This window comes from Piliocolobus tephrosceles, chromosome 10, assembly GCF_002776525.5.
Source record: "Piliocolobus tephrosceles isolate RC106 chromosome 10, ASM277652v3, whole genome shotgun sequence".
NCBI lineage: Eukaryota > Metazoa > Chordata > Mammalia > Primates > Cercopithecidae > Piliocolobus > Piliocolobus tephrosceles.
In genome coordinates, this window is record NC_045443.1 from 32,021,215 (window position 1) to 32,047,147 (window position 25,933).

Sequence of the window (25,933 nt, forward strand, 5' to 3'; positions counted from 1 at the left end):
TGGCCTCAACCCGGGAGGCGGAGCTTGCAGTGAGCGAGATCACGCCACTGCACTCCAGCCTGGGTGACAGAACGAGACTGTCACACACACACACACACAAAAGAATATTCTGTATATAGTTTTTTTTGTTTTGTTTCTGACAGACGCAAATGCACCCTTCTACTAATGATTAAAGACTTCTTCGTTTAATCCACCAATGAAATAATCTGACAATTTATGTAACAAATAAATTCCTATAAACATAAGCTCCCTTGCTCCTCTCCAGTGGCACAATCTCTGATTTGCTATCCTGGTTGCAACCTTCATTACTGAGTAAACGCTTATGTAAACCTTAATAATGAGATTCGAGCAATATGATTAAATATTGGTTTATTTGAGTGCAAATTTTGAGGACGGCGACCTGGTAGGCCACAGACTCCAAAAGATGGGGGTCAGTGCTTCGAAAGCGAGAAGTCTGAGGGTCGTTTATACAGGCAGAGTCTGGGAAGCTTAACAGGATGTCAACATTTTCCATAGAAGGTTAGCGTATAGCAATTTAATTGGTTCTAGCCAGTGTTTCTTTTTGGGAAGGGTCTATTTAACATTCCACATTAAGGATGTAATAGTCAAGGGGTCATTTATCTTATTCAAGGCCTATTTTAACTTCAGATGCTATCTGGTCTGAGCTGGGAACAAGAAAATAAGGGAGTTAATCTATAACAAAAGGTTGGCAATTAAGAGGTCGTGCTTAGTGATCTGGTCTCCAAAGTCAACTTTCCTCAGGGACTTTCAGAAGCCCCAAATAGATTATCCACTGTCTTTCACACTTATTTGCCTCTAAGGTGTTGATTTTTTTTTTCTTTTTTTTTAAGGGTTAACAATCTCTTGGGTGCACTCTGACTCCCATGCGCTTTATAGAAAAAATTGGTCCTGAGGCCAGCAGCAACAGTCGGTCTCAGGAACTTGTTAGAAATGCACATTCTCAGCCCCCACCCCAAACCTACTGAATCAGTAGTTCTGCTGGCGGTTCTCAATCTCTCTTTAACATGCCCTCTGGGTGCTGCGGTGCCCGTTAAAGGTAGAAGATCGCTGCGGGAGATTTCCGCGTCGGGCAGATGAAAGCGCTCTGCAAGCCCTGGTGCGATCCGCGGGCCCGTTCCGCGGCTTCTCGGGTGGCACTAGGACCGCGGCGGCGCGGCCCTTGCAGACACCGCCTCGGGCGTGAGGCGGAGCCTAGCTGTTCCAGGATCCTGGGCCTGGCTCCTCGACCCGCCCCTGGAGGCGGACCCCACTTGACTTAAACTCTGGGGCCCGGGAGGCCGCCGGCTTTACCCCTGCTTGGTGGGGTGGTCCTTTTCCCTTGTCGGTAAGTGTTAGGCGAGCACCCCGAGGTCCCTCCTTCGCCTTCCGGGGTGCGGGCGGGGCGGGGGGCGGGAGCCAGAGGCGCTCACGGCCGGGGCCGGCGCGCGGCGCGGAGCGCTTTTGTTCTGCGACGAGAACGCAGTCGCAGGCGGCCCCGGAACACGGGCCTCGGGACCCGCCGGCTCGCGCGTCCCGCCGTCCGCCGCTCGGAGCTGGGCTCGGCCGCCGCGCTCGCTTCTGCCCGCCGTACTGGGGTCGGCCCTGGGCCTCTGCGGACGCCGAGCCTTGCACCGGAGGGCGGGCCTCGCTGGCTGTTTTCCCTCATTGCCTAGCTCTGCGCGGTAGAGGTCGCGAGTGGCGAGGGCGAGGACGCGTTTTGTTGAACTGCGAGGCGCGGCTGGTGAGGCGGGTGGGTATGAGAGCTGCTTATGTTTTTAAGGCTTTCCTGTCACTGGAGTGGAAAAAAAAAATCTTTGTTTTCCTATTTCCCGAGCGTTCTCCTCCTCCCCTGCCCTCTTAAGTCGAAGCCTCCTGGAACAGAATTGCTGTACTGGCATCTGTCTCCAAGTGGTCCGCGAACGCTTCTGCGCCGGCGATGCTTTCTGTTCCTCTGCAATAGTTAGTTCCTTGAGGCATTTTTAAATGCACAAACGCGTATCCATCTTAGGTGTTCTCGAGGGACACGAATTCCCTAAGCAAACGTCCTTAGGGTCCTGAGTTTAGCAGCAAACCTTCGGGGAATAATTTCCGTGGAAACAATTTGTAGTACATCGAGTGCGTAACCGTCTTAAGACAAGGATGTGTATGAGCTTGAGGCGCGTTTTCGTTTTGTGGGGGGGCCGATGCATCTCAGTAGGCGGGCCGCAGAGCTTGTTTGGAGATTGTATTTTTCTGCTAAATGTGTTAGCTTTAATCATGTTTCATTCATTGTTAATGTGCATGTATGTTAAGGTTTTAGATTTTTTTCCCTGTGCAGTCGGATTTTTTTCTATTTAACAGTAATCCAATAAAGACAAGTGCAGAGATAAAGTGTTACTGTTTTGCAATGATACTACAGTAGCCGACCTAGAGGAGCGCACATAGATTCTGACTTAAGTGAATGGTATTTTCAGGCTAGACCTAGTTTCTATTTGTTACTTAGGACACTTAATAAGAATTCAGTAAAGTTAGCATGCTTTCTGTGCAGCCTTAAAAGAAAACAGTTTTGCACAGCAGTGTCATATCTAGTAAACACATTAGCATGTCCTCTTTTATTGTAAAACGTTTCTTGTTGTCCCTAGGACCAAAGAAGTAAATACTGTGTGGAGGGGAACCGATGTGTTTGGAGTGAAATGGGAACGTAATAATTAAAGACTAAAATTGTGCTTAACGGTAAGTATATCACCTCTAATAAACCCACCCTGATTTAACCAGGCAGTTATTCACACGTAACTATGGAGTAATTTACCTGTTACCGAATTAAAATTACTAGTTCAGTGAATCAACATTGGTTAAAAATTAAACTGTGGGACTCAATGGATTTGACAACAAAGCTTGAGAAGAAGAAATGTTGTCGGCATAGTACTGAAAAATCAGTTATTAATCTTAGCGCAATAGCAAAGAGGTCTGTGGTAAGGTAATTGTAGTAGAAGTTACCTGGGCAAAGGTCTGCTTCTGTCTGTGCTGTGTTTCTTTGATTGTTTTTATTATATTTTATTACTGTTGGTGGCACATAGGGGAATGTGGCACAGAGCACCACTCTGGAAGGATGCATCCTGTACAGCCAAAGTGGGCATGTCCAGGGCTTTCATCTGTAACCACAAAATGTCTTAGGAAGTCTCACCTAGTGATAAAGATCATGGTCCCTGTAACCACACTGCTTTGGTTCAGATCTTGGCTGTGGCACTCAGCAGTATCTGTACAACCCTGGAAAAATAAACCTCTGCCTGTTTTCTCATCTATAAAATGGGGAAAAGTACTAATGTCATAGGATTGTTATGGTAGAGTTACAGGAGTTTCACGCATATCACAGTTAAACAGCTCTTGAAACATGGTGAGTGCCCAATAAATGTTAGCTATTGTCATGTTAGAGGAAATAGATTTTGTGGCCTGGGACATGTAATGCTGTCTTAGCAGAAATTCAGCTGGTTCATTTAAGCTCTAACTTCATGAGCTTTTTGTTGATTAAACCCATCACTGGAGATCCTCTTAGATTCTCTTTTTCGTAGGTCTGTTTTGTTAGAAAGTATCCGTCACTTACTGGTCCACATCTGGATTTACCTGCAGTGTTGTTTGAAATAAAAAATGCCTCCACTGAATTCCTAGGCAGGACAAACTTGCCCCAAAGCTTTGTTCTTCTACATTATCTCTGATTGTACAGGAATCTTTCTTCCCTCCTAGATTATCAGTGTCTTGGAGATAGTTGGAGCTCAAATGCTTAGGGAATTGATTTAATGTTGCTTAAAACTTATTTGTAGGCCAGGTGTGGTGGCTCTGTCTACAATGCCAGCACTTTAAGGGCTGGGGCGGGCAGATAACTTGAGGCCAGGAGTTCGAGACCAGCCCTGGACTCAAGTTGGCCAACATGGCGAAACCCTGTCTCTACTAATAATACGAAAATGAGTCAGGCGTGGTGGCACACGCCTGTAATCCTAGCTACTCGAGTGGCTGAACCCGGGAGGCAGAGGTTGCAGTGACCTGAGGTCACCCCGTCGCACTGTGGGCCTGGGCAACAGAGCAAGACTCTGTCTTTAAAAAAAAAAAAAAGGTATTTATGAAGGTGAATTTCAAGAATCTAATCAGGCCTCCCTCCCTTCCCCATTAGAGGCACACTCTATTATGTAAAACAGACAGTGAGTATATTCATTTTGAGATAAGTCCAGGAGAACAGTCGACTAACCCTGGCTATAGATACGCAAGTTAACATTCACTTTGGAAGGAGGTTGTGAAGAAAGAATCTTGGACCTTGAGGAATTCTAAATGCTTTGTTGGGTGGCAACTATGCAATACTTATACTATTCCTAATACCTTAAGTGTACTTGTACGTGAAGAGCAAAGTTGGAGGCTGTTGAGGTAAGTATCTCAAGTGAGATTGGAACTATACATTTTATGCTCCTGGTTTTCATGATCGCAAAGATTAATGACTAACTTAGATTCTTTTGATGTATCAAATTACAAGGTTTCGTTTGTAAATAAAGTCTTGTGATTAAAATGACAAAGTGTATTAAAAGAAATTGTATTGTCCAGTTAAGTTTCAAGAAACAGAAACCATAAGGGGATTATTATTTTCCAAGCCCCAAAGGAGAATTCATTAGATGACATACTTTTGAAGTTCATGGAGCAGGGCCGGGCGTGGTGGCTCACACCTGTAATCCCAGCACTTTGGGAGGCCAAGGTGGGCAGATCACCTGAGGTCAGGAGTTGGAGACCAGCCTGGCCAACATGGTGAAACCCCATCTCTACTAAAAGTACAAAAAATTAGCTTGGTGTGATGGCACATGCCTGTAATCCCAGCTACCCGGGAGGCAGAGGTTGCAGTGAGCCGAGATTGCACCACTGTACTCTAGCTCCGGTGACAGAGTGAGACTGTCTCAGAAAATAAAGTTCATGGGCCAGTTGCAGTGGCTCATGCCTGTAATCCCAGCACTTTGGGAGGCCAAGGCAGGTGGATCATGACGTGAGGAAATTGAGACCATCCTGGCTAACAAGGTGAAACCCCAAAATTAGCTGGGTCTGGTGGCATGTGCCTATAGTTCCAGCTACTCAGGAGGCTGAGACAGGAGAATCACTTGAACCCAGGAGGGGGAAGTTGCAGTGAGCTGAGATCACACCACTGACCACTGCACTACAGCCTGGGCGACAGAGCGAGACTGTCTCAAAAAAAAAAAAAAAAAGTTCACGGATCAGAACCTTTGGGTTTTGATAGATCCAGGCTCTAAATCTGAAGGAAAGTTTTAAAGATTTGGGACACTGTATCTTTGAGCTCTGCTATCCTCTGCCTTGGTTCTCAGGCAGACCATCTCTGCACTGGGCAGCCCTGACATCTCCAGATACATATGCAAGCAGCTTCAAGTTGTTCAGAGCATGCCTTTTGTAACTGTAGTTAGAGATAAAATTTATAAGCCATTGATTCACCCATTTACACCCAGTGTACAGTTTCAGTGGTTTTTAGTATATTCAGAATTGTGTACCCATCACCACTATCAATTTAAGAACATTTTATTGACCCCCAAAATACCTCCATACTCAATAGTGGTAACTCCCCATTTTCTCCAATGCACCTTTCCCCAGGTAACCATTAATCTATTTTCATAGGTTTGCGTATTCTAACATTTCACGTAACTAAAGTCATAATATGTGGTGTGATGTGGTTTTCCCCAGCATGTTTTCAAGGCTCATTTATGTTAACACATGTATGTTACTTCATTCGTTTTTATTGCCAAATATTCCATTGTATGGATATGCCACTTTTGCTTATTCTTCCGTCAGTTAACAGACCTTTGACATGTTTTCACTCTTGGCTACTATGAATAGTGCAGCTATGATCATTCATATGTTTATGTAGATGTGTGTTTTCAATTCTTTTGGGTAAATACCTAGGAGTGGAATTCCTCGGTTATGATAACTGTTTAACATTTTGAGGAACTGCCAGACTGTTATCCAAAGTAGATTTACCGTTTTATTTTTATTTTTATTTAACTTCTGTTTTACGTTTGGGGGTAAGTGTGTAGGTTTATTATATAGGTAAAGTTGTGTCATGGGAGTTTGTTGTACAGATTATTTCATCACCCAGGTATTAAGCCTAGTACCCAATTAGGTGTTTTTTGTGAATCCTCCCCCTTCTCCCACCCTTCACCCGCCTGTAGGTCCCAGTGTGTTAGTCCCCTCTACATGTCCATGTGTTCTCATCATTTAGCTCCCACTTATGTGAAAGCATGCAATATTTGGTTTCCTGTGTTAGTTTGCTAAGGATAATGTCCTCCAGCTCCAAGCACCTACAAAGGACATGATCTCATTCTTTTTTTATGGCTGAATAGTATTCCCTAGTGTATGTGTACTGTTTTCTTTATCCAGTTTACCATTGATGGGCATTTAGGTTGATTCTGGGTCTTTGCTATTGTGAATAGACATGCACCATTTTATAAAGCAGTGTTTTAGAGTCCTCATTTGTCTACATCTATAGTTAACTTTTATAGCCGTTAAAGTGAGCCGAAGTGGTCGCTCATTGTGATTGTGATTTGCATTTCCCTGATGATTAGTGATGTTAAAGCATCTTTGTATGTGCATATTGATTTCTTTGGAGAAGTATCTATTCAAAACCTTTGGCCTTAAATTTGTGTTGTCTTTGGATTGTCAAGTTGTAAGTTTTTAAGATATCCTGGATTCTTCTCATTCCTTACTAGGGACCATAAGTGTGAAGGTTTACTTCTGGGTTCTAGGTTCTATTCCATTGATCAATGCCTGTCCTGTGTCAGTACTATATGGTCTTATTTATTGTAGTTTTGTCGTTTTGTTTTTTTTTTTTTTTGTTCGTTTTTAAGACGGAGTCTCACCCTGTTGCCCAGGATGGAGTGCAGTGGTGTGATCTTGGCTCACTGCAACCCCCGCCTCCGATTCTTCTGCCTCAGCCTCTAAAGTAGCTAGGATTACAGGCACTCGCCACCACTCCGCGCCAATTTTTGTATTTATGGTAGAGGCGAGGTTTCACCATGTTGGCCAGGCTGGTGTCGAATTCCTGACCTCAAGTGATCAGCGTGCCTCTGCCTCTCAAAGTGCTGGAATTACAGGCATGAGCCACTGCTCCCTGCCGACTACTCCCTTTTCAACCCCTCCATTTTCTGCGTGGAAGTTGCTGAGTGGCAGTCAGAAAATGAAAGTACCTCTGATTGGTCCCCTCCCACAACCAATCAGACTAGTGGCTTACATAAAGTGAATCAATGGGAAACCTCTAGAGAGTATTTAAACCGCAGAAAATTCTGTAACTGACTGTCTTGAGCCACTTGCTGCATCTGTTCCCACCCTGTGGAGTGTACTCTACTTTAAAATAAATCTCTGCTTTGGCTGCCTTGCTTGTGTAGTTTGTTCAATTCTTTAAGATGCCAAGAACCTGGACAACTACCCTCAACTGCATGCTTTAGAGGAACTCTTCTGTTCCACTGAAGGCCTTTTGTCTATCTTCAGTGGCCGAAAATTGGCTTACTCCTATTATAAGAAGCAATACTTCCTAGCCAACATAGTGAAACACCATCTCTACTAAAAATACAAAAATTAGCTGGGTGTGGTGGCGCTACCTGTAATCCCAGCTACTGGGGAGGTTGAGGCAGGAGAATCGCTTAAAGCCAGGAGGTGGAGGTTGCAATGAGCCAAGATCACTACTGCACTCTAGCCTGGTGACAATGATACTTTGTCTCAAAAAAAATAAAAATAAAAATAAAAAAAGGAAGTGATACTTATATTTCGAATACGGTTTTTACCTCAACACAGTATTGTCTTAATATGGTTTGTACCCGCCTGCCACACACTGATGTGTCATGTGTACTTGGGGGTACTTATCAGCACTTTTCAGATATTTAAGATCACCAGACCTCTAGTACACCGTGTGTCCAATCTTTTGGCTTCCCTAGGCCACTTTGGAAGAGGAATTGTCTGGAGCCACACATAAAATACACTAACAGTAGATGATGAGCTTTAAAAAAAATTGCAAAAAAAATTCTCTATGTTTTAAGAATGTTTATAAATCTGTGTTGGGCCTGATTCAAAGCCGTCTTGGGCTGCATGCTGCCCATGGGCCGCAGATTGGACAAGCTTGATCTAGTAGATGTTTCCTTGAGGTGTGGGTATCCAGAGGGCTCCAAAATGAATTACTTGGCAGAATTCTGGTGGGGTAAGTGGCTTCCACTTCATGTATTCTCTATTGTCTTTAATTCCCATTTTAGGGAATAATACAATATAAAACATGATCTAAAATTTGTCTGTGGCATCTCTGCTCTGGAGGCACAACAGACTAGTGTCAATATTCTAGCCTGAATGATGATAGTCTGTTGCATTGGTCTGAACTTCCTGCTGGCCAGTCAAGATAGATGTGATTGCCAGCACTTCATGCTGTACCTGTGTTAATGAGTCAGAAAAAGTAGAGCAATTTATTTCTTCCTTTTTAAGGGAGAAAGCCCTGTCACTCTCACTGGTGAAGCTTTGTAGTTGGGATATATTTAGTTGGCGCTGCATGGCGAACGTTGCGGTATGTCCTCCACAATAGGTGTGATCATCCTGCTGGGAATCACCATTGCAGGCACTTTTTAATCCATTGTTGCTTAAGACAAAGTACAATGGATTAGGGTATCTGATCGATGGCCTGTGGTTCTGAATAGAGTTTGTAGCTGGATACATGAAAGATGGGAAGGCAGAGTTGTAGGTGAACAGCTTCACCATGGTACCCTGATGACTTGCTTTTCTCATAGACCATGGAGGCAAAGCTTAGGCTTAATCACAGGCTGACCCATATTCTGGCCGGACACCCTGCAGGTCCTCCAAGAACAAAGTGAGAGAAAAGCAGCCCCGTGAGAAACAGTCACAAAGCTGTTTCTCATCTGCTTCCTTGGTTTCAATTGAGCACAGGACTTTACCACCTTGGGAGGTATAGTTGCTGGCTATAAAATGGCCACAGTTTGGTGTTCTCATCTGACTTGGTGTCATCCTGTGGGGCTGAGGATACTGATCTTGATTTTGCTGTTGGACTTAGTAATATATGAATCCATTCGGCCTTTTGCTGACTGCACTTACAGAAGCGTAGAGAACTGTTCTGCCCCTTCTAACCACTGTGCTGTAGAGGGACGATTGCAAGTCTTTGTTAATTTGTTGTAACATTTAAATGAGATAAAGTATATAAAGCATTCCACATAGTTCTTTACATACAGATGTTCAAAAGTTAGTTGTTTATAATAGTACAGATGTACTTCAGCTTATGATGGAGTTACATCTCAATAACCCATATTAAGTAGAAAATAAAGTCAAAAATGGGGTTTTATACACACGATGGGATGGGAAAACACAACATCCAAAAAAACTTAGCTAGCACAGTACACCATTGATCGTTTTTGTTTTGTTTTAACGCGCTGTGGGAGGGGCAGCCCCCGCCCCCACCCCCGCCAAAACACCAGCGTGCCTCCGCAGGAGGGATTTTTTTTGTGTGTTGATTTTTTTTTTTGTTTTTTTTTTTTTTTGAGACGGAGTCTTGCTCTGCCGCCCAGGCTGGAGTGCAGTGGCCAGATCTCGGCTCACTGCAAGCTCCGCCTCCCGGGTTCACGCCATTCTCCTGTCTCAGCCTCCCGAGTAGCTGGGACTACAGGCGCCCGCCTCGTCGCCCGGCTAGTTTTTTGTATTTTCTATTAGAGACGGGGTTTCACCGTATTAGCCAGGATGGTCTCGATCTCCTGACCTCGTGATCCGCCCGTCTCGGCCTCCCAAAGTGCTGGGATTACAGGCTTGAGCCACCGCGCCCGGCCTGTGTTGATTGTTAATGCTCGTGATCACGTGACTGACTGGGTACTGTGGCTTGCTACCACCACTCAGCGTGAAGGAATATCATACTGCCTATCACAGGCCTGGGAAAAGATCGAAATTCAAAGTACAATTTCTACTGAATGCCTGTATCACTTTTGCATCATTGTAAAGTCAAAATTATTCAGTCATACCATTGCATTGTGGTCCAGGACCATCTGGGCTTAGAAAAATGGATTCTAGAAAGCCTATTTAAGGACTGATAGGCTAATTTTTTCTATGAATAAGGATACAGAAAGCTAGAGCTAGTACAGGTTGAATAAATTGTGTTACATTTGGAATTCCTGAAAAGTGGCTTTTTACACTGAATTGTTAGTATTGTTAGTAGTGGTGGTTTTGTTAACTTTCTAGAGGTATCTCTCATTTTTCTAATGCTTATATTGCAAATCAGGTTTTCAATGGAAAATAGACTTCTCAATTTAACCATGTCAGTGGATACTCTTCAAATAAACTTTGCTTTGTGGAACATAAGAGATGGAACTTACAAAGCCATAAAGGAAATTTTCAATTTAAAATAACACAGCAAATTTACATATTTTAGGTATGAGAATAGTATTTCAATGTATATTATATATTTTTTAAGTCCTGTGTGTTTTAGGTACTGGAATGCTTACAGATGAAATCATGCTGTGTGTGGTTGGCATAGATAGAAAAGGAAACAGAAGGGGTCAGGACTTTTTCCCATTTAGAAGTTTACATTAGGACTTCTCTTTAATGTGGTGTTCAGGTAATGTTTGTTTATTCAGAAAACACTGAAAGCTGCTAGACATTATCTAGATGGCATGTGTCTTTTGGGTTGGCCTGAAAGACTTTTTTATGCCTGTTGTATTGGCTGTTAATAGTACTTTGATTTACTCTAAATAATGTTGCTTTTACCTTTAATAAATTAATAAATTGTCAACCCACTTTTCCTTTTTTGAGACAGATCTTGCTGTGTCATCCAGGCTGGAGTACAGTGGCACTACCATAGCCCACTGCACTCTCGACTTCCCATGCTCAAGTAATCCTTCCACCTCAGCCTCCCAAGTAGCTGGGACTATAGGCATGCACCACCACACCTAGCTAATGTTTCGATTTTTATTTTTATTTTTAGAGACTGGGAGAGACTGGGTCTTACTGTATTGCCCATGCTGGTTTTGAACTGCTGGACTCTGCCTCAGCCTCTCAGCATGCTGAGATTATAGGTGTGAGCCACCACACCTGGCCAGTGGTAACCCCTATATATAAAACAATTCTTAGGCTGAGGTGGGTGGATCACTTGAGTTCAGGAGTTCAAGACCAGCCTAGGCAACAGGGAGAAACCTCATCTCTACAAAAAAAAAATTAGCCGCACGGTGGCATTCACCTGTAGTCCCAGCTACTTGGGAAGCTGTGGTGAGAGAATAGTTTGAGCCAAGGAGTCAAAGTTGCAGTGAGCTGAGATCATGCCATTACACTCTAGCCTGGGTGACATAGTGAGACCCTGTCTCAAAAAAAAAACAAACAAATTCTTGCTGTGACTCCGTTTATACTTCCATATTGTATTTTTTGCTATTTTATCTGACCTACAGCAGACCTGGCCACCATGCCATATGCACAGTATTAGGTTCATTTTCTGGTTTGGTTGGTTTTTTGTTTTTGAGACATTTCTTGCTCTGTCGCAGTCTGGAGTGCAGTGGCATGATTCCCGCTCACCACAGCTTCAACCTCCTGGGTTCAACCTATGCCTCAGCCCCCCAAGTAGCTGAGAATACAGGCTTGCACTACCGCAATGTTGCCCAGGCTAGTCTCGAACTTGAGCTCAAGTAATCTGCCCGCCTTGGCCTCCCAAAGTTTTGGGATTACAGGCGTGAGCCACTGTGCCCAGCCTAGGTCTATTTTCTTATAGTTCTTTCTATTCATGTGTATGTGTGCTTGTGCATGTGTGTTTAACATGGATAGTATATGGTTATTCCTTATAGGTATTATTTAGATTATTTTTTGCTTTGTAATTTTCTGTAGTAAGCCCAATTTACAAATAAAGGAAGCTGCTGGGTTAACAGCTTTTCAGTTATGTGCATTGTGTGGATATAGAGTATTTTTAAATTTTCACAGATATTGTTAATCTTAGTGAGATCTTTGATATGAAAATCCACATCCATAATTATATTTATGCTTTCTTGCAGCTATTTACTTCTAATTATTTCCTGATTCACAAATTAATTTTTGCAATTCACAACTTCCAAGAATACTTGTACTATTGGATTCAATCCGCAGTAATCTGCAGAAGAGAAGCAGAATTATACCTAGAAGTCAACTAATGGACAATTAGTCACCCACCTACATGTTGAGGTACTCTGGGCCTTTTTCTTTCACCCTCACTGGAAGGGAATGTGGGTGGGAATTTAAGACATCTACTTCCTTGTTGATTATCTGCCTATTTGTTCTATTCATTATTGAAAGTAGGGAATTGAAGTCTTCCACTCTGATTGGTGAATTGTGGTTTTTGCTTCTTGTATTTTGATGCTGTCTTAGGTATTAATAACCTACAGATCACATTTGACAGTTTTAAGTAAACAGGCTTCCAGATTAACCTGCTTTGGGGAGGTCTTGTGATACAAGGTGGTGACATCCTGTCCTTGAGTAAAGAATCTTATGCATTCCTCAAATTGATATTCTGATCAATACATAACCTAACACTCAAAAGGGTGCTGCTTTTATTTGTAAATGATCAGGTTTTATTGATGCAAGTTTTCTTGCACATAGACATTTTAGCCTATATGTTGCAATCAGTAGCCAATGATTATAACCTCAGTATTGTATCCTCCAACGAAAAACGACAATTTGAGTATTAGGAGTCTCCCTCCCTTCTCCTAAAGTTTCCTATGAAAGCCTTCCAACTTGTAGCGGACTCCAGAACACTTCAAACTCTGTTGGTATGTCTTCCCAGATTGATCCTCACATCTGGCCTCCAGTAAACCTTTTATCAGATTCTTTCTACCTCAACAACCTTCATTTTAGACAACAATGCATATATGTTTGTAATTGTTATCTTGATGGGTTGATCCTTTTATCATTATAGAATGCATCTTTTTATCAACATTTTTTGTCTCTGCCAACATTTTTTGTTTTAGTCTGTTTTGTCTGATACTAGTATAGGCTTTCCAACTTTCTTTTGTTGAGACGGAGTTTCACTCTTGTTGCCCAGGCTAGAGTGCAGTGACACAATCTCAGCTCACTGCAGCCTCTGCCTCCCAGGTTCAAGTGATTCTCCTGCCTCAACCTCCCAAGTAGCAGGGATTACGGGCATGTACCCACTATGCCTGGCTGATTTTTTGTATATAGTGGAGACGGGGTTTCACCAGGTTGGTCAGGCTGGGCTCGAATTCCTGACCTCAGGTGATCCACCCACCTCGGCCTCCCAAAGTTCTGGGGTTATAGGTGTGAGCCACCGCGCTTGGCCTGCATTCCAGCATTCCAGTCGACCTCAGGCAATCCACCTGCCTCTGCCTCCCAAAGTGCTAGGTTACAGGCATGAACCACAGCACCCGTCCTTATGCCAGAAATTGACTGAGTTCATTAAAGTAACTTTGAATAGCCCTGAGGAGTTTAGACTTTGCGAATGAACAGTGAGAATGTTTTTTAGCCATATGTTTGAACTTTTAAAAAAATTCTCATTCTTATTGTCATCTTAGCTTTTTAAAAAAATACAGTTAGCATGGATTACTTAGAAGAGAGTCTGTTAAAAATAAGTAAAAATAGGCCGGGCGTGGTGGCTCACGCCTGTAATCCCAGCACTTTGGGAGGCCGAGGAGGGCGGATTATGAGATCAGGAGATTGAGACCATCCTGGCTAACAACACGGTGAAACCCGTCTCTACTAAAAATACAAAAAATTAGCCAGGCGTGGCGGTGTACACCTGTTGTGCCAGCTGCTTGGGGAGGCTGAGGCAGGAGAATGACGTAAACCCAGGAGGCTTGCAGCGAGCCAAGATTGCACCACTGCACTCCAGCCTAGGCGACAGTGAGACTCCATCTCAAAAAAAAAAAACAAAAATTAAAAAAAAAAAAAAATTAAAAACAGAAGATGATTGGCATTTAAATGTAACAGAAAGCTAGCTGTTATTTTGTGGAATGAATTTCTGTTAAACACTTTAGAAATTTCATTGACACTTGCCTTATTTATTGTTGTGTCTATTGCTCTACCACTTCCCAAATTAAAGATGAGGCTACTCTGAAGATTCAGTAATTAGGATGGACAGTCAGTTACTAATTTTCTTAGATATTCTATCTAGGCAAAACAGCATTTTAATAAAATATCTTTATTTCTTACAGATTCCTGACATACAAACAACTGACTTGTAACTGACTTATAACTGACTTGTAATACACTGCTACTGTATCAAACCGACAATGAATTGGAATGAAAAACCAAAGAGTGCTACATTACCATCACTGTATCCTAAAAGTCAGCCACCTTTTTTGCATCAGTCTTTGATAAACCAAATTACTGCAACACCTCAAAGTTCTTTCAGCTATCCTGGAAGTAATCAAGAAGCATGCATGTATCCTAGTAATTCAAATCTAGTTTCACAGCCACTGCTGAATATCCAAAATTATCCTCAACAAATCTCTGTTTCTGATGTGCATAATGGGACAGTTGTGGCCTCACACACTTCAGTAGAAAGAATAACATATGCAAATGTTAACGGACCCAAACAACTAACTCACAATTTGCAGATGTCTTCAGGAGTTACACAAAATGTATGGTTGAACTCACCGATGAGGAATCCTGTGCATTCTCATATAGGGGCAACTGTATCTCATCAAACTGATTTTGGAACTAATGCACCCAATATGCCTGCACTACAGAGTCAACTGGTAACATCAGATACCTATTCTATGCAAATGCAAATGATCCCTTCTAATCCTACACGATTTCCTGTAGCTTACCAAGGAAATCAGGGACCTAACCAGTCTTTTTCAGAGCAACAGGTTGATTGGACACAACAGTGTATATCTAAGGGACTGACTTATCCAGATTACAGACCACCTCCAAAGCTGTACCGTTACTCACCACAAAGCTTTTTACAAGATTCTACCATTCAAAAACAAAACTTTATGCCACGTACTTCATTACAAGTTAAAAACAGTCAGCTTCCAAATTCTGTATTAACTTTACCATCAAAGCAGACTGCAGCTGTACCATCACAGCAGTATGCCACGCAAACTGACAAAAGACCTCCTCCTCCTCCTTACAACTGTAGATACATAAGCCAGCCTTTGCAAAGTACTCAGCATGTTACTAAACACTTGTCTACAGAAGTTCCTCAGAGTCGAGAAATGCTCTCATCTGAAATAAGGAGCAGCTTTCAACAGCAGTGGCAAAACCCTAATGAAAATGTCAGCACAATTGGAAATTTCACTAACTTGAAAGTAAATACCACCAGTAAACAACCTCTTAATGATCCCATTAGATCTTCTGTGGATGGTGTTCAGACTCTTGCTCAAACTAATGAAGAGAAAATGGACTCTTGTAATCCAACTTCAAATCAAGTACTGGACACAAATGTCACAAAAGAAAAGCTAGTAAGGGATATTAAAACATTAGTAGAAATAAAACAGAAGTTTTCAGAACTTGCAAGGAAAATTAAAATCAATAAAGATCTTTTGATGGCAGCAGGTTGTATTAAAATGACTAATACTTCTTACAGTGAACCAGCTCAGAATTCTAAGTTGTCTCTAAAACAAACTGCCAAAATCCAGTCTGGACCCCAGGTAACTCCAGTAACGCCAGAGAATGCAGAGAGACAACCACCAATGGTAGTGGAATCTATAGAAACAAATAAGACTCAATGTATGATGAATTCTGACATTCGGGAAGTCAATTGCAGAAGGTTTAACCAAGTTGATTCTGTTTTACCAAATCCTGTCTATACTGAAAAGCGGCCAATGCCAGACCTGTCTCATGATGTGAAAGTTCTCACTTCAAAGACATCAACTGTTGAGATGACCCAGGCAGTGTTGAATACTCGGCTTTCATCAGAAAATGTTACCAAAGTTGAGCAGAATTCACCAGCAGTTTGTGAAACAATTTCTGTTCCTAAGTCCATGTCCACTGAGGAATATAAGTCAAAAATTCAAAATGAAAATATGCTACTTCTCGCTTTGCTTTCACAGGCACGTAAGACTCAGAAGACAGTGTTAAAAGAAGCTAATCAAACTATTCAGGATTCTAAACCAGACAGTTGTGAAATGAATCCAAATACCCAAATGGCTGGTAACCAACTGAATTTGAAGACCATGGAAACTCCAAGTACTTCTAATGTAAGTGGCAAGGTTTTGGACAACTCTTTTTGCAGTGGACAAGAATCCTCAACAAAAGGAATGCCTGCTAAAAGTGACAGCTGTTCCATGGAAGTGCTAGCAACCTGTCTTTCCTTGTGGAAAAAGCAACCTTCAGAAACTACAAAAGAAAAGCAGTGTGATAAACTCAGAACAAACACAACAGTAGTTGGAATTTCAAAACCTGCTAACATCCACGTTAAGAGTCCTTGTTCGGTTGTGGGAAATTCCAATTCTCAGAATAAAATAAGTAATCCCTCACAACAGACAGCTTTATCGATGGTAGTGCACAATTATGAGTCTTCAGGTATAAATATAACAAAGGGAACAGAACTTCAGATTGCTGTAGTGTCACCGTTAGTTCTGTCAGAGGTCAAAACATTGTCTGTCAAAGGAATAACACCTGCAGCATTACCTGAAACAGTGTATCCTGTTATTAAAGAAGGTAGTGTCTGCAGTCTACAAAATCAATTGGCAGAAAATGCAAAGGCAGCTGCTGCTTTGAAAGTCGATGTTAGTGGACCAGTAGCAAGTATAGCAACATCAACCAAGACTTTTCCACTAACTCAGAAGGAAAAGCAGAATGAGTCAACAAATGGTAATTCAGAAGTTACACCTAATGTCAATCAAGGAAAGCATAACAAATTAGAGTCAGCTATCCATTCTCCTATGAACGATCAGCAGACCTCACAGGAATCAAGGAATAGTACTGTTGTGAGTAGTGATGTATTACAGATTGACAATATTTGTTCTCTGGTTGAAGGTGATACCTCTTACAATTCCCAAATAGCAAAGATATTCAGCTCTCTTCCTTTGAAAATGGTTGAGCCACAGAAACCTTCTGTACCCAATCAGCAAGGGAATGGCAGCAGAGAACCAGAAAAACAATTAGATAATACACCTGAAAATAAAGACTTTGGTTTTCAGAAAGATAAACCTGTACAGTGCACAGATGTTTCACATAAAATATGTGATCAGTCAAAGTTAGAGCCACCCTTAGAGTCATCTTGTAACAATCTTGAAACAAACAGAGGAATTCTAGAGAAAAGTAGTGTGGAGCATGCCACTGAAAAAAGCACAGCTAATGATACATGCTCGTTGGCTGCTATTCAGGAGGATATTTACCCTCAGGAAATAGATGCATCCGGCAATTATACTCCCCAAGATCCTGCAAGAAATGAAATTCACAATGGTAAGGCACCTGTCTTATACCTACACGACCAGCTGTCAGAACTTTTAAAAGAGTTTCCTTATGGCATTGAGGCTGTGAATACACATCAAGGTTCTGTGGGCCAGCAAACTGCATACCAGACCTCAGAAGATCAAACTGCTGATAAAACCAGTTCTGACTCCAAAGACCCAGCAGATCAAATACAAATTACAATATTAAGCTCAGAGCAAATGAAAGAAATATTTCCTGAACAGGATGATCAACCCTGTGTAGTAGAGGACTTGGCAGAACCTCAGAAAGAAGAACTCATCACAGAAGTAGTTACCCAGGCACCTGCAGGAGGGGAAAGTCGTGATTCTGTGGTACCGGACTCAGAGAAAGACGATATCCACTGCTGTGCATTGGGATGGCTCTCCATGGTTTACGAAGGAGTACCCCAGTGTCAGTGTAATTCCATCAAGAACTCAACTTCAGAGGAAGAGAAACAAAAAGAGCAGTGTTCTTTGGAGACCAACAGTTGTAAACAAGGAGAGAGAACCTCTGATAGAGATGTCACTGTTGTTCAATTTAAGAGCCTTGTTGTAAATAATCCAAAGACTCCTCCAACTCCTCCACATGGGAAAAGTCATTTTCCTGAACTACAAGACAACAATAGAAAAGATACATCCAAAACAAAACATAAAAGCTTACCAAGGACAGAACAAGAATTAACTGCTGGTCAGTTTTCATCTAAATGTGATAAACTAGATCCCTTGCAAAATCACAAAAGAAGAAACCTGAGGTTTCACGAGGTAACCTTTCACTCTAGTAATAAAATGACACCATCTTATGAACAAGCTTCTCAAGAAACCCAACAGAAGAAACATACAACACAGAACTCACGTCCATTAAAAGCAAAAACAGCTTTTTTGCCAAATAAAGATCTATTTAAGAAGCATAGTTCTTTGGGACAGTTGTCATCACCAGAAAAGATAAAATTGAAATTCAAATCAGTTAGCTTCAAACAAAAACGGAAGTTAGACCAAGGGAATGTATTAGATATGGAAGTAAAGAAGAAGAAACATGATAAACAAGAACAGAAAGGAAGTGTGGGAGCTACATTCAAATTAGGTGACTCTTTGTCAAACCCAAACGAAAGAGCCATTGTTAAAGAAAAGATAGTATCAAATACTAAGTCTGTAGACACGAAAGCGAGTTCATCTAAATTTAGTAAAATTCTAACTCCTAAGGAGTATTTACAAAGGCAGAAGCATAAAGAAGCTATGAGTAATAAAGCATCGAAGAAAACCTGTGTGAAAAATGTACCATGTGATTCTGAACATACGAGACCAAGTAAACTTGCTGTGCAGGTTGGAAGTTGTGGGAAATCAAATGAGAAACACAGCAGCGGTGTACAGACCTCTAAAGAATCATTAAATGGCGTGACAAGCCATGGTAAAAACCTCAAAATCCACCATTCTCAGGAGTCTAAAACATACAACATTCTAAGGAATGTTAAAGAAAAAGTTGGTGGGAAGCAGCCTGACAAAATATGGATTGATAAGACTAAATTAGACAAGAAATTAACCAATATAAGCAATGAAGCTCAATTCAGCCAAATGCCTCCCCAAGTAAAAGATCAAAATAAATTATATCTGAATAGAGTTGCGTTTAAATGCACTGAACGTGAGAGCATTTGTCTCACCAAATTAGAAAGTTCACCCAGGAAGCTTCATAAAGAGAAGAGACAGGAAAATAAACATAAGACCTTTTTGCCTGTGAGAGGTAACACAGAAAAATCAAACATGCTGGAGTTTAAATTATGTCCAGATACCTTACTAAAGAATACAAACTCTGTGGAGGAACAGAAGGATGTAAAGCCTCATCCCAGGAAGGAGCAAGCCCCTGTGCAAGGTCCAGTATGATTTTCTTGGTGGTGTCTACAACATGGTAAAGAGTTGTAGGTCAATATTTGGGCTAGCACCTCTCACGCTGTCTGGGCTGCTGGGAAAGACTTCAATGTGTTATGCCGCTACCTAGTATTTGTTTAGCCTGGTAAACCAGTGTTTCATTGGGCAGTATTTGTTGTATGTTTATTGCCACCTTACTGTAAATTGTAGAACATTGGTAGTCATGACAAGCTATATGAAACTTGCCAGATAGAAATATTTCAGTTAGTACCATGAAGGCTGTACTGTGAAAAATATTCCACATTCCTTGTGGGCATGTCAGAAAAGTGTCAAGTAGCTGATAACGTTAAGAGTCTTGGTTTTGTTAATTCTCCTTTGGACTTGTAATTTGAAAGCCTTGTGAACTTGAAATTTTCTTCTGAATGTTAGAGGATAAGTAATGATTAATACTAAAGTCTTTTTGTTCATTTGGAAATGGGTCAACTAATTGTCCTCTTTGAAACAGTTGGTGACTGCGTTATCACTATAGTTAAAATGGTAACATCTAGCCTACTCATAAGATAGAAGAACCATGAAAGCAGTATTGTCCAGTGTTAGAATTTAAAATCTGTAAAGCCAAGCTGGCAGTTATGAATATTAGGTAGCTTAATGGTAGACTTCCCAACGTAGTGCAAGAAGGAAGGAGAAAATTGATAACTAGTTATTTGTGGTACTAAGGGAACATTTAGAAGTAGTGGATATTATATATAAAGCATTGTGCTGAGAAACTTAGATTGGGAAATTGAAGGATTTGAATGGAAACGAGCCTTTGCTTTTCTGACTATATTTGTTGGGGTTCATAAAACAATAGCATAAACAGGATACATTTTCCTGGAAAAGGAGATAGGGATATATTCATTTTGTAAAATATTGGTGATTTCAGTAGGTCCTTTCATTTGGATCCGTAGAACTTGAGGATATAATCGGAACATTGGAAGTGGTGGGGGCAGTGTAACTTTCTATCTCGTGTCCTTTAATATCTTGAGATGTATTAACCTGTTCAGCCCATGTGAGGGGAACATAATTACATAGTAAAGATAAACTCATTTTTTAATTTTGAGATAAGCGTTTCAAATAGGAGAAATCATTTTTCCAGTCCTTTATTTAGCGTTGTGTTATATATGGTTGTATCTAGTGCCCTCCAAAATCTATTTTCAGCTTACATGATTTTCCTTTGTTTTAGTACTAAAGGAGATGATTAGCAATATCTAGAGTTCTGAAAATGAATATTTAAATAGTTTCAGGAATAAAAAGTACAAAAGAAGACTGGTTAAAATGTGTTGCTACAAGGAAAAGGACACAGAAAGACAGCCAAGAGAAAGGTAAAGTCATCATCTTTTTAAATCTTGATTCTACTTATCTCCCTATCAGGTATATGGAAGTTGGATTATGGTTATGGTACCATTGTAAAGTATGATTTTATCCATTTTTTTTTTTGTTCAGTCATTCAGTGTTTGAGTGGTAGGAGGACACTTTTTTGTGTTGTTATGCTGTGGAATGAAAAGCTGAGATTTATTTTCTTTTAACAGGAAAATAATTCTTACTTTAATGAGTTAGCTAAGAGGTTTGCATATTTTACCTGTTACAGGACCAGACAGCAAATACTTTAGGTTTTCTGGGTCATAAGGTGTCTGCCCTGACTTTGTTGTTTCAAGGAAATACTTGCAAATACAAGCAAATACTATTTATTTATTTATTTTATTTTATTTTATTTTTATTTTTTATTTTGAGACAGAGTCTCCCTCTGTCACCCAGGCTGGAGTGCAGTGGCATGATCTTGGTTCACTGCACCCAGGTTCAAGAGATTCTCTTCCCTCAGCTTCCCAAGTAGCTGGGACTGCAGGTGCATACCACCATGCCCAGCTAATTTTTGTATTTTTAATAGAGGTGGGGTTTCACCATGTTGGCCAGGCTGGTCTCAGCCTGACATCAGGTAGTCCACCTGCCTCGGCCTCCCAAAGTGCTGGGATTACAAACATGAGCCACCGTGCCTGGCCTCTAATTAAACTTTATCTACCAAAATAGGCAGCAGGCTTGACTTAGTTTGCCAGACCCTGGATTCAATTATTTACATGTGAATTTGATTTATCATCAATACAATTTAGGCAAGGGTATTTCCATTTTATAGATGAGAGGTTACATCATCTGACTTAAGTTTCATTGCTAGTTACTGAATAGGGACTTGAATCTGGTCCCCTCTCTTCAAAGTCCATTAATTGTGGGTGAGGTATAGTCAGCCCTCCATATCTGCATATTCTGTTATCTGTGGATTCAAACAATTGTGGATCAAAAATATTTGGGAAAAAAAATTAATACAACCATAAAAATAGATACTTAAAAAACAATACAGTATAACAACTGTAGAGACTGCGTTTCTTTTACCGTGTTGGCCAGGCTGGTCTCAAACTCCTGAACTCAGGTGATCCACCCACCTCGGCCTCCCAAAATGCTGGGATTACAGGCATGAGCCTCTGCGTCCAGCCGAGTATATGATTTAATTAGTACCTTGTTTTTAGGGTTTGACTTTGAGAACTAAAAGCTAGAGCTCAAGAGTTTTGTCTTAGTTTTGGTTCATTACACAGCAAAGAGGAGCCAGGCATGGTGGCTCACGCCTGTAATCCTGGCACTTTTGGGAGGCCGAGGCAGGCGAATCATGAGGTCACGAGATTGAGACCATCCTGGCTAACACAGTGAAACCCCGTCTCTACTAAAAATACAAAAATCCTGCCGAGCGTGGTGGCGGGCGCCTGTAGTCCCAGTTACTTGGGAGGCTGAGGCAAGAGAATGGCATGAACCCAGCAGGCGGAGCTTGCAGTGAGCCGAGATGTCGCCATTGCACTCCAGCCTGGGCGACAGAGCGAGACTCCGTCTCAAAAAAAATAGGCAAAGAGGGGTTCAGAGCCTCAAAAATGGAGAGCAGCAGAATCTCACCAAGAGAAACAATAAGAAGCAGTACGTTTTATAAAAGGAAGTTTCAAACATACACAGAAGCAGGCGTGTAAAAGTTGAGTAGCGGCCGGGCAAGGTGGCTCATGCCTGTAATCCCAGCACTTTGGGAGGCTGAGGCAGGGAGATCGCATGAGGTTGGGAGTTCGGACACGCCTGTTATCCCACCTATTCAGGAGGCTGAGACAGGAGAATCACTTGAACCCTGGAGGCAGAGGTTCCAGTGAGCTAAGATAGCACCACTGCGCTCCATCCTGGGTGACAGAGCGAAACTCCATCTCAAAAAGTCAGGTAGCTTGCATCTGCGAAGAAATGCATTCTTAATCAGGACAGGACAAATAACTAAAGAGGAGGGAATGAAGAGCAATGAGAGGCCTGAGAGTGGGAAAACAGTGCCCCTCTCAGGTTGGAAGACAAAAGCCAAAAATGAGAAAGACACAAATGGGCACGAAGATTGGAGTAAGAAAAAAGCTTGGAAACAGGAGAGGCATGATTATTATCTCAGAGAGAAAGCGAGAGGCATGTTTGGAATCTGAAGCTGAAAACACTCAAAAGACAGATACACAGATTGACCAGGGATGCTCAGAGATAAGCATGAGTTGAATGACATGTGCAGACAGCACAGCAGGATGAGCAATGCATGGTGAATGTGAGGCTGAAATACTCAAAATCATGTTGAAAGGAAAACACAAGCCAGGTCACGAGTACACTAAGGCAAAGCTGGGTGAGACAATCCAGGAGACAAGTCATAGAGCTCTGTCATAGCATGATAAGACACAAATAGGTGAGACCTAAGGGAGAAGAAAAAAATCTCAGGTGCTGCTACATGGGCATTTTTATTTACTTATTTATTTTTTATTTTTTAGATAAGAGTCTTGTTGTGTCGCCTAGGCTGGAGTGCAGTGGTGCAATCTCAGCTCACTGCTCCCTCCGGTTCCTGGGTTCAGGTGATTCTCCTGCCTCGGCCTCAGCCTACTGAGTAGCGTGAACCACCACACCTGGCTGATTTTTGTATTTTTAGTAGAGAAAGAGTTTCGCCATGTTGTCCGGGCTGATCTTGAGCTCCGACTTCAGGTGATCCACCGGCCTCGGCCTGCCAAAGTGCTGGGATTACAGGCATAAGCCACTGCGCCTGGCCGCATGGGCATTTTTAAAATGCGTATTAGGGATGAAGGAAGCTGGTTCTGGAGGAGGGATCTCTGGGAAATAGTGAATTATACACCTTAGACAAAGAGGCCGGAGAACAGTGAACCAACTATGAACTGAGAGAAAAATGCCATGAACTCCCAAACCGCTATAAAGAAACGGTTTGGGGCCCATGAGGGTCATCCCAGCACTTGGGAGGCCAAGACCGGAGGATGACTTGAGCCCAGGAGTTTGAGACCAGCTTGAGCAACATCAGGAGTCCCCGTCTCTCCAAATAACTTGTTAAAAAATTAGCCTGGCATAGTGGTGTGCACCTGTGGTCCCATCTGCTTGGCAGACTGAAGAAGGAGGATCACCGGAGTCCAGGGGTTGAAACTGCAATAAGCTCTGATGCAGCACTGCACTACAGCCTGGGCAACAGAGGCAAGACACTGTCTCAAAAAAAAAAAAAAAATCCCCACAGGAGAAACAGATGTCTAAATTCGGTAGCAAAGGTTGCAGCAGACTTGAAGTCCTAAGTTAGAGTAAAGAGGAAATGACAAGAATTTCTTGGAAAGCAACTTAGAGACCCATCTTGGCCCTCTAATGTTACTAGTGTTACTAATTCTGAAAGAAAGCAAACAAGAAAGTGGAAGACTTTGCAGCCGATCTAAAGAACTAACAGGACAGAATACTCCACTCACACATATAGAAAAAGACAAAACAGGACCCCATTCAGAAGGAAATAGCTGCAGCAGGAATGAAATGTACAGATAGTCCCTGACTTACAGTGATTTGACTTAGGATTTCTTGACTATGATGGTATGAAAGTGATACACATTCAGGAGAAAGTGTATTTCACATACCCATACAGCAATTCTGTTTTTCATTTTCGCTATTCATTATTCATTTTCGTTTCACTATAGTATTAAATAAATCATGGGACATTGAACTTTTTTTTTTTTTTTTTTTTGCAAAATGGGCTTTGTGTTAGATTTTGTCCAACTGTAGGCTAATGTAAGTGTTCTGAGCATGTTTATGGTAGGCTAGGCTAGGCTATGATATTTAGTAGGTTACATGTATTAAATATATTTTCAGCTTTTTTTTTTTTTTTTTTTTTTGAGACAGTGTCGCTCTGTCGCCCAGGCTGGAGTGCAGTGGTGTGATATCGGCTCACTGCAACCCCTGCCCAGCTAATTTTTGTATTTTTAGAAAAAAAGGGTTTTGCCATATTGGCCAGGCTAGTCTCGAACTGGCTTCATGTGATCTGCCTTCCTTGGCCTCCCAGAGTGCTGGGATTACAGGCATGAACCACCACACCCAGCCTCAACATATTTTCAATAGGTGACGGGTCATTATGAAAAAAGGACACTGAAGCTAATGTAACACTGAAATGATCTAAAGAAACAGGAAACTATAGACATGTTTTAGAATATCTAATGCATGGTGAGACCAAAACATGTACTGTTTGGGACTGACTCGTATTTGTACTCTTTGTATTGCTAGTTTAGATAGCCATTTAAAAAGTCACATTCATATTAATGATTCATATTAATGATATGCAATGATACATTTTATTGAGCCATGAGTAAGGTAGAACAGAACATCCCAGGGCAATGAAGATGGGGCAAGGAGGTAGGAGTAGAAAACAGCCCCCAAAAGAAAGGCAAGATATCATGTATATGTAACTTACAATTCTGTAGGTGAAGAGCTGTGGTTCTCAAACTTTTGCTTAACTCCTTGCCTTAATTTTTTATCCCACCAGTATATATTTTCCTTCTGAATTTTGATTATATATTGATCACAGCTAACATTAAGATAAATAAAGTAAGTAAAATTTTTATTTCCCTTAGATAATGTTAATTCAAGACTCTCAAAGAGAAGCTTCAGTGCAGATGGATTTGAGATGCTACAAAACCCAGTAAGAGATTCAAAAGAAATGTTTCAAACCTACAGACAGATGTACCTGGAGAAGAGAAGCAGAAGCCTTGGTAGCAGTCCTGTGAAATAATTATAAGATGTGGTTTTGTAATTGTCACTGGGAAATTTCTTTCCTTTTCTGTTCAAAATATTTTGCTGACTAATGAGAAAAGGCATGATATAAGATTTCTCAGAGTTTGGTTCCCATTTTCTTTGTATTTCATTGAAAGTGCTTAATTAAAATGGCTTGAGAACTTTGGGTAGCCATGTGTAAGAAATGGATGGTATTCACCGAGGAAACCATAAGGTATTTGAATTTCTTTTTTATTGAGCCAGGTTTACCATTATTTTAAAAGGAGTGCTTATACAAATCAATTTGAAATTCTACCCATCCTGAGGGAGGACTGTTCCTCAGTTAAGGACTTGTTTATTTAAATGGGACTGTAAATATGTTTTGGTTTTTAAGCTATATTAGCAAAACTTATTTTTCAAAAATACCCACTGTGATGTGAATGTCAAAATATATTCTTAAGTGTTTTATAACTAATTGTAAACCGTTTTTCGGAAGTCTTATTTTATACTTGTGAAACTGAACGCAATTTTGGGACAATGTTTAAACTTTACTTTTCATACTTGAAATAAACATTTATTTTTTAAAAAACTAA

The 25,933-nt window shown here is 41.3% G+C and overlaps 1 protein-coding gene across 3 annotated transcripts; it reads left to right on the forward strand.

The window, feature by feature from the left end:
- Positions 1–1,224: 1,224 nt before the first annotated feature.
- On the forward strand, positions 1,225–25,933 carry RESF1 (retroelement silencing factor 1). 3 transcript variants are annotated; one of them, XR_002731033.3, is made up of 6 exons: positions 1,225–1,345; positions 2,622–2,712; positions 12,021–12,186; positions 14,169–19,242; positions 20,461–20,599; positions 25,202–25,267. XR_002731033.3 is itself a non-coding variant. In XM_023208959.3 (6 exons), exons 4-6 carry the CDS (start codon positions 14,247–14,249, stop codon positions 25,357–25,359), a joined length of 5,238 nt encoding a protein of 1,745 aa, XP_023064727.2. In that variant the 5' UTR covers positions 1,225–1,345; positions 2,622–2,712; positions 12,021–12,186; positions 14,169–14,246; the 3' UTR covers positions 25,360–25,933. The 3 variants fall into 3 exon arrangements, 2 of the variants coding, with proteins under 2 accessions (XP_023064727.2, XP_023064728.2); XM_023208959.3 differs by having other exon boundaries at positions 20,516–20,599; positions 25,202–25,933; XM_023208960.3 differs by lacking the exon at positions 1,225–1,345 and adding an exon at positions 1,427–1,750 and having other exon boundaries at positions 20,516–20,599; positions 25,202–25,933.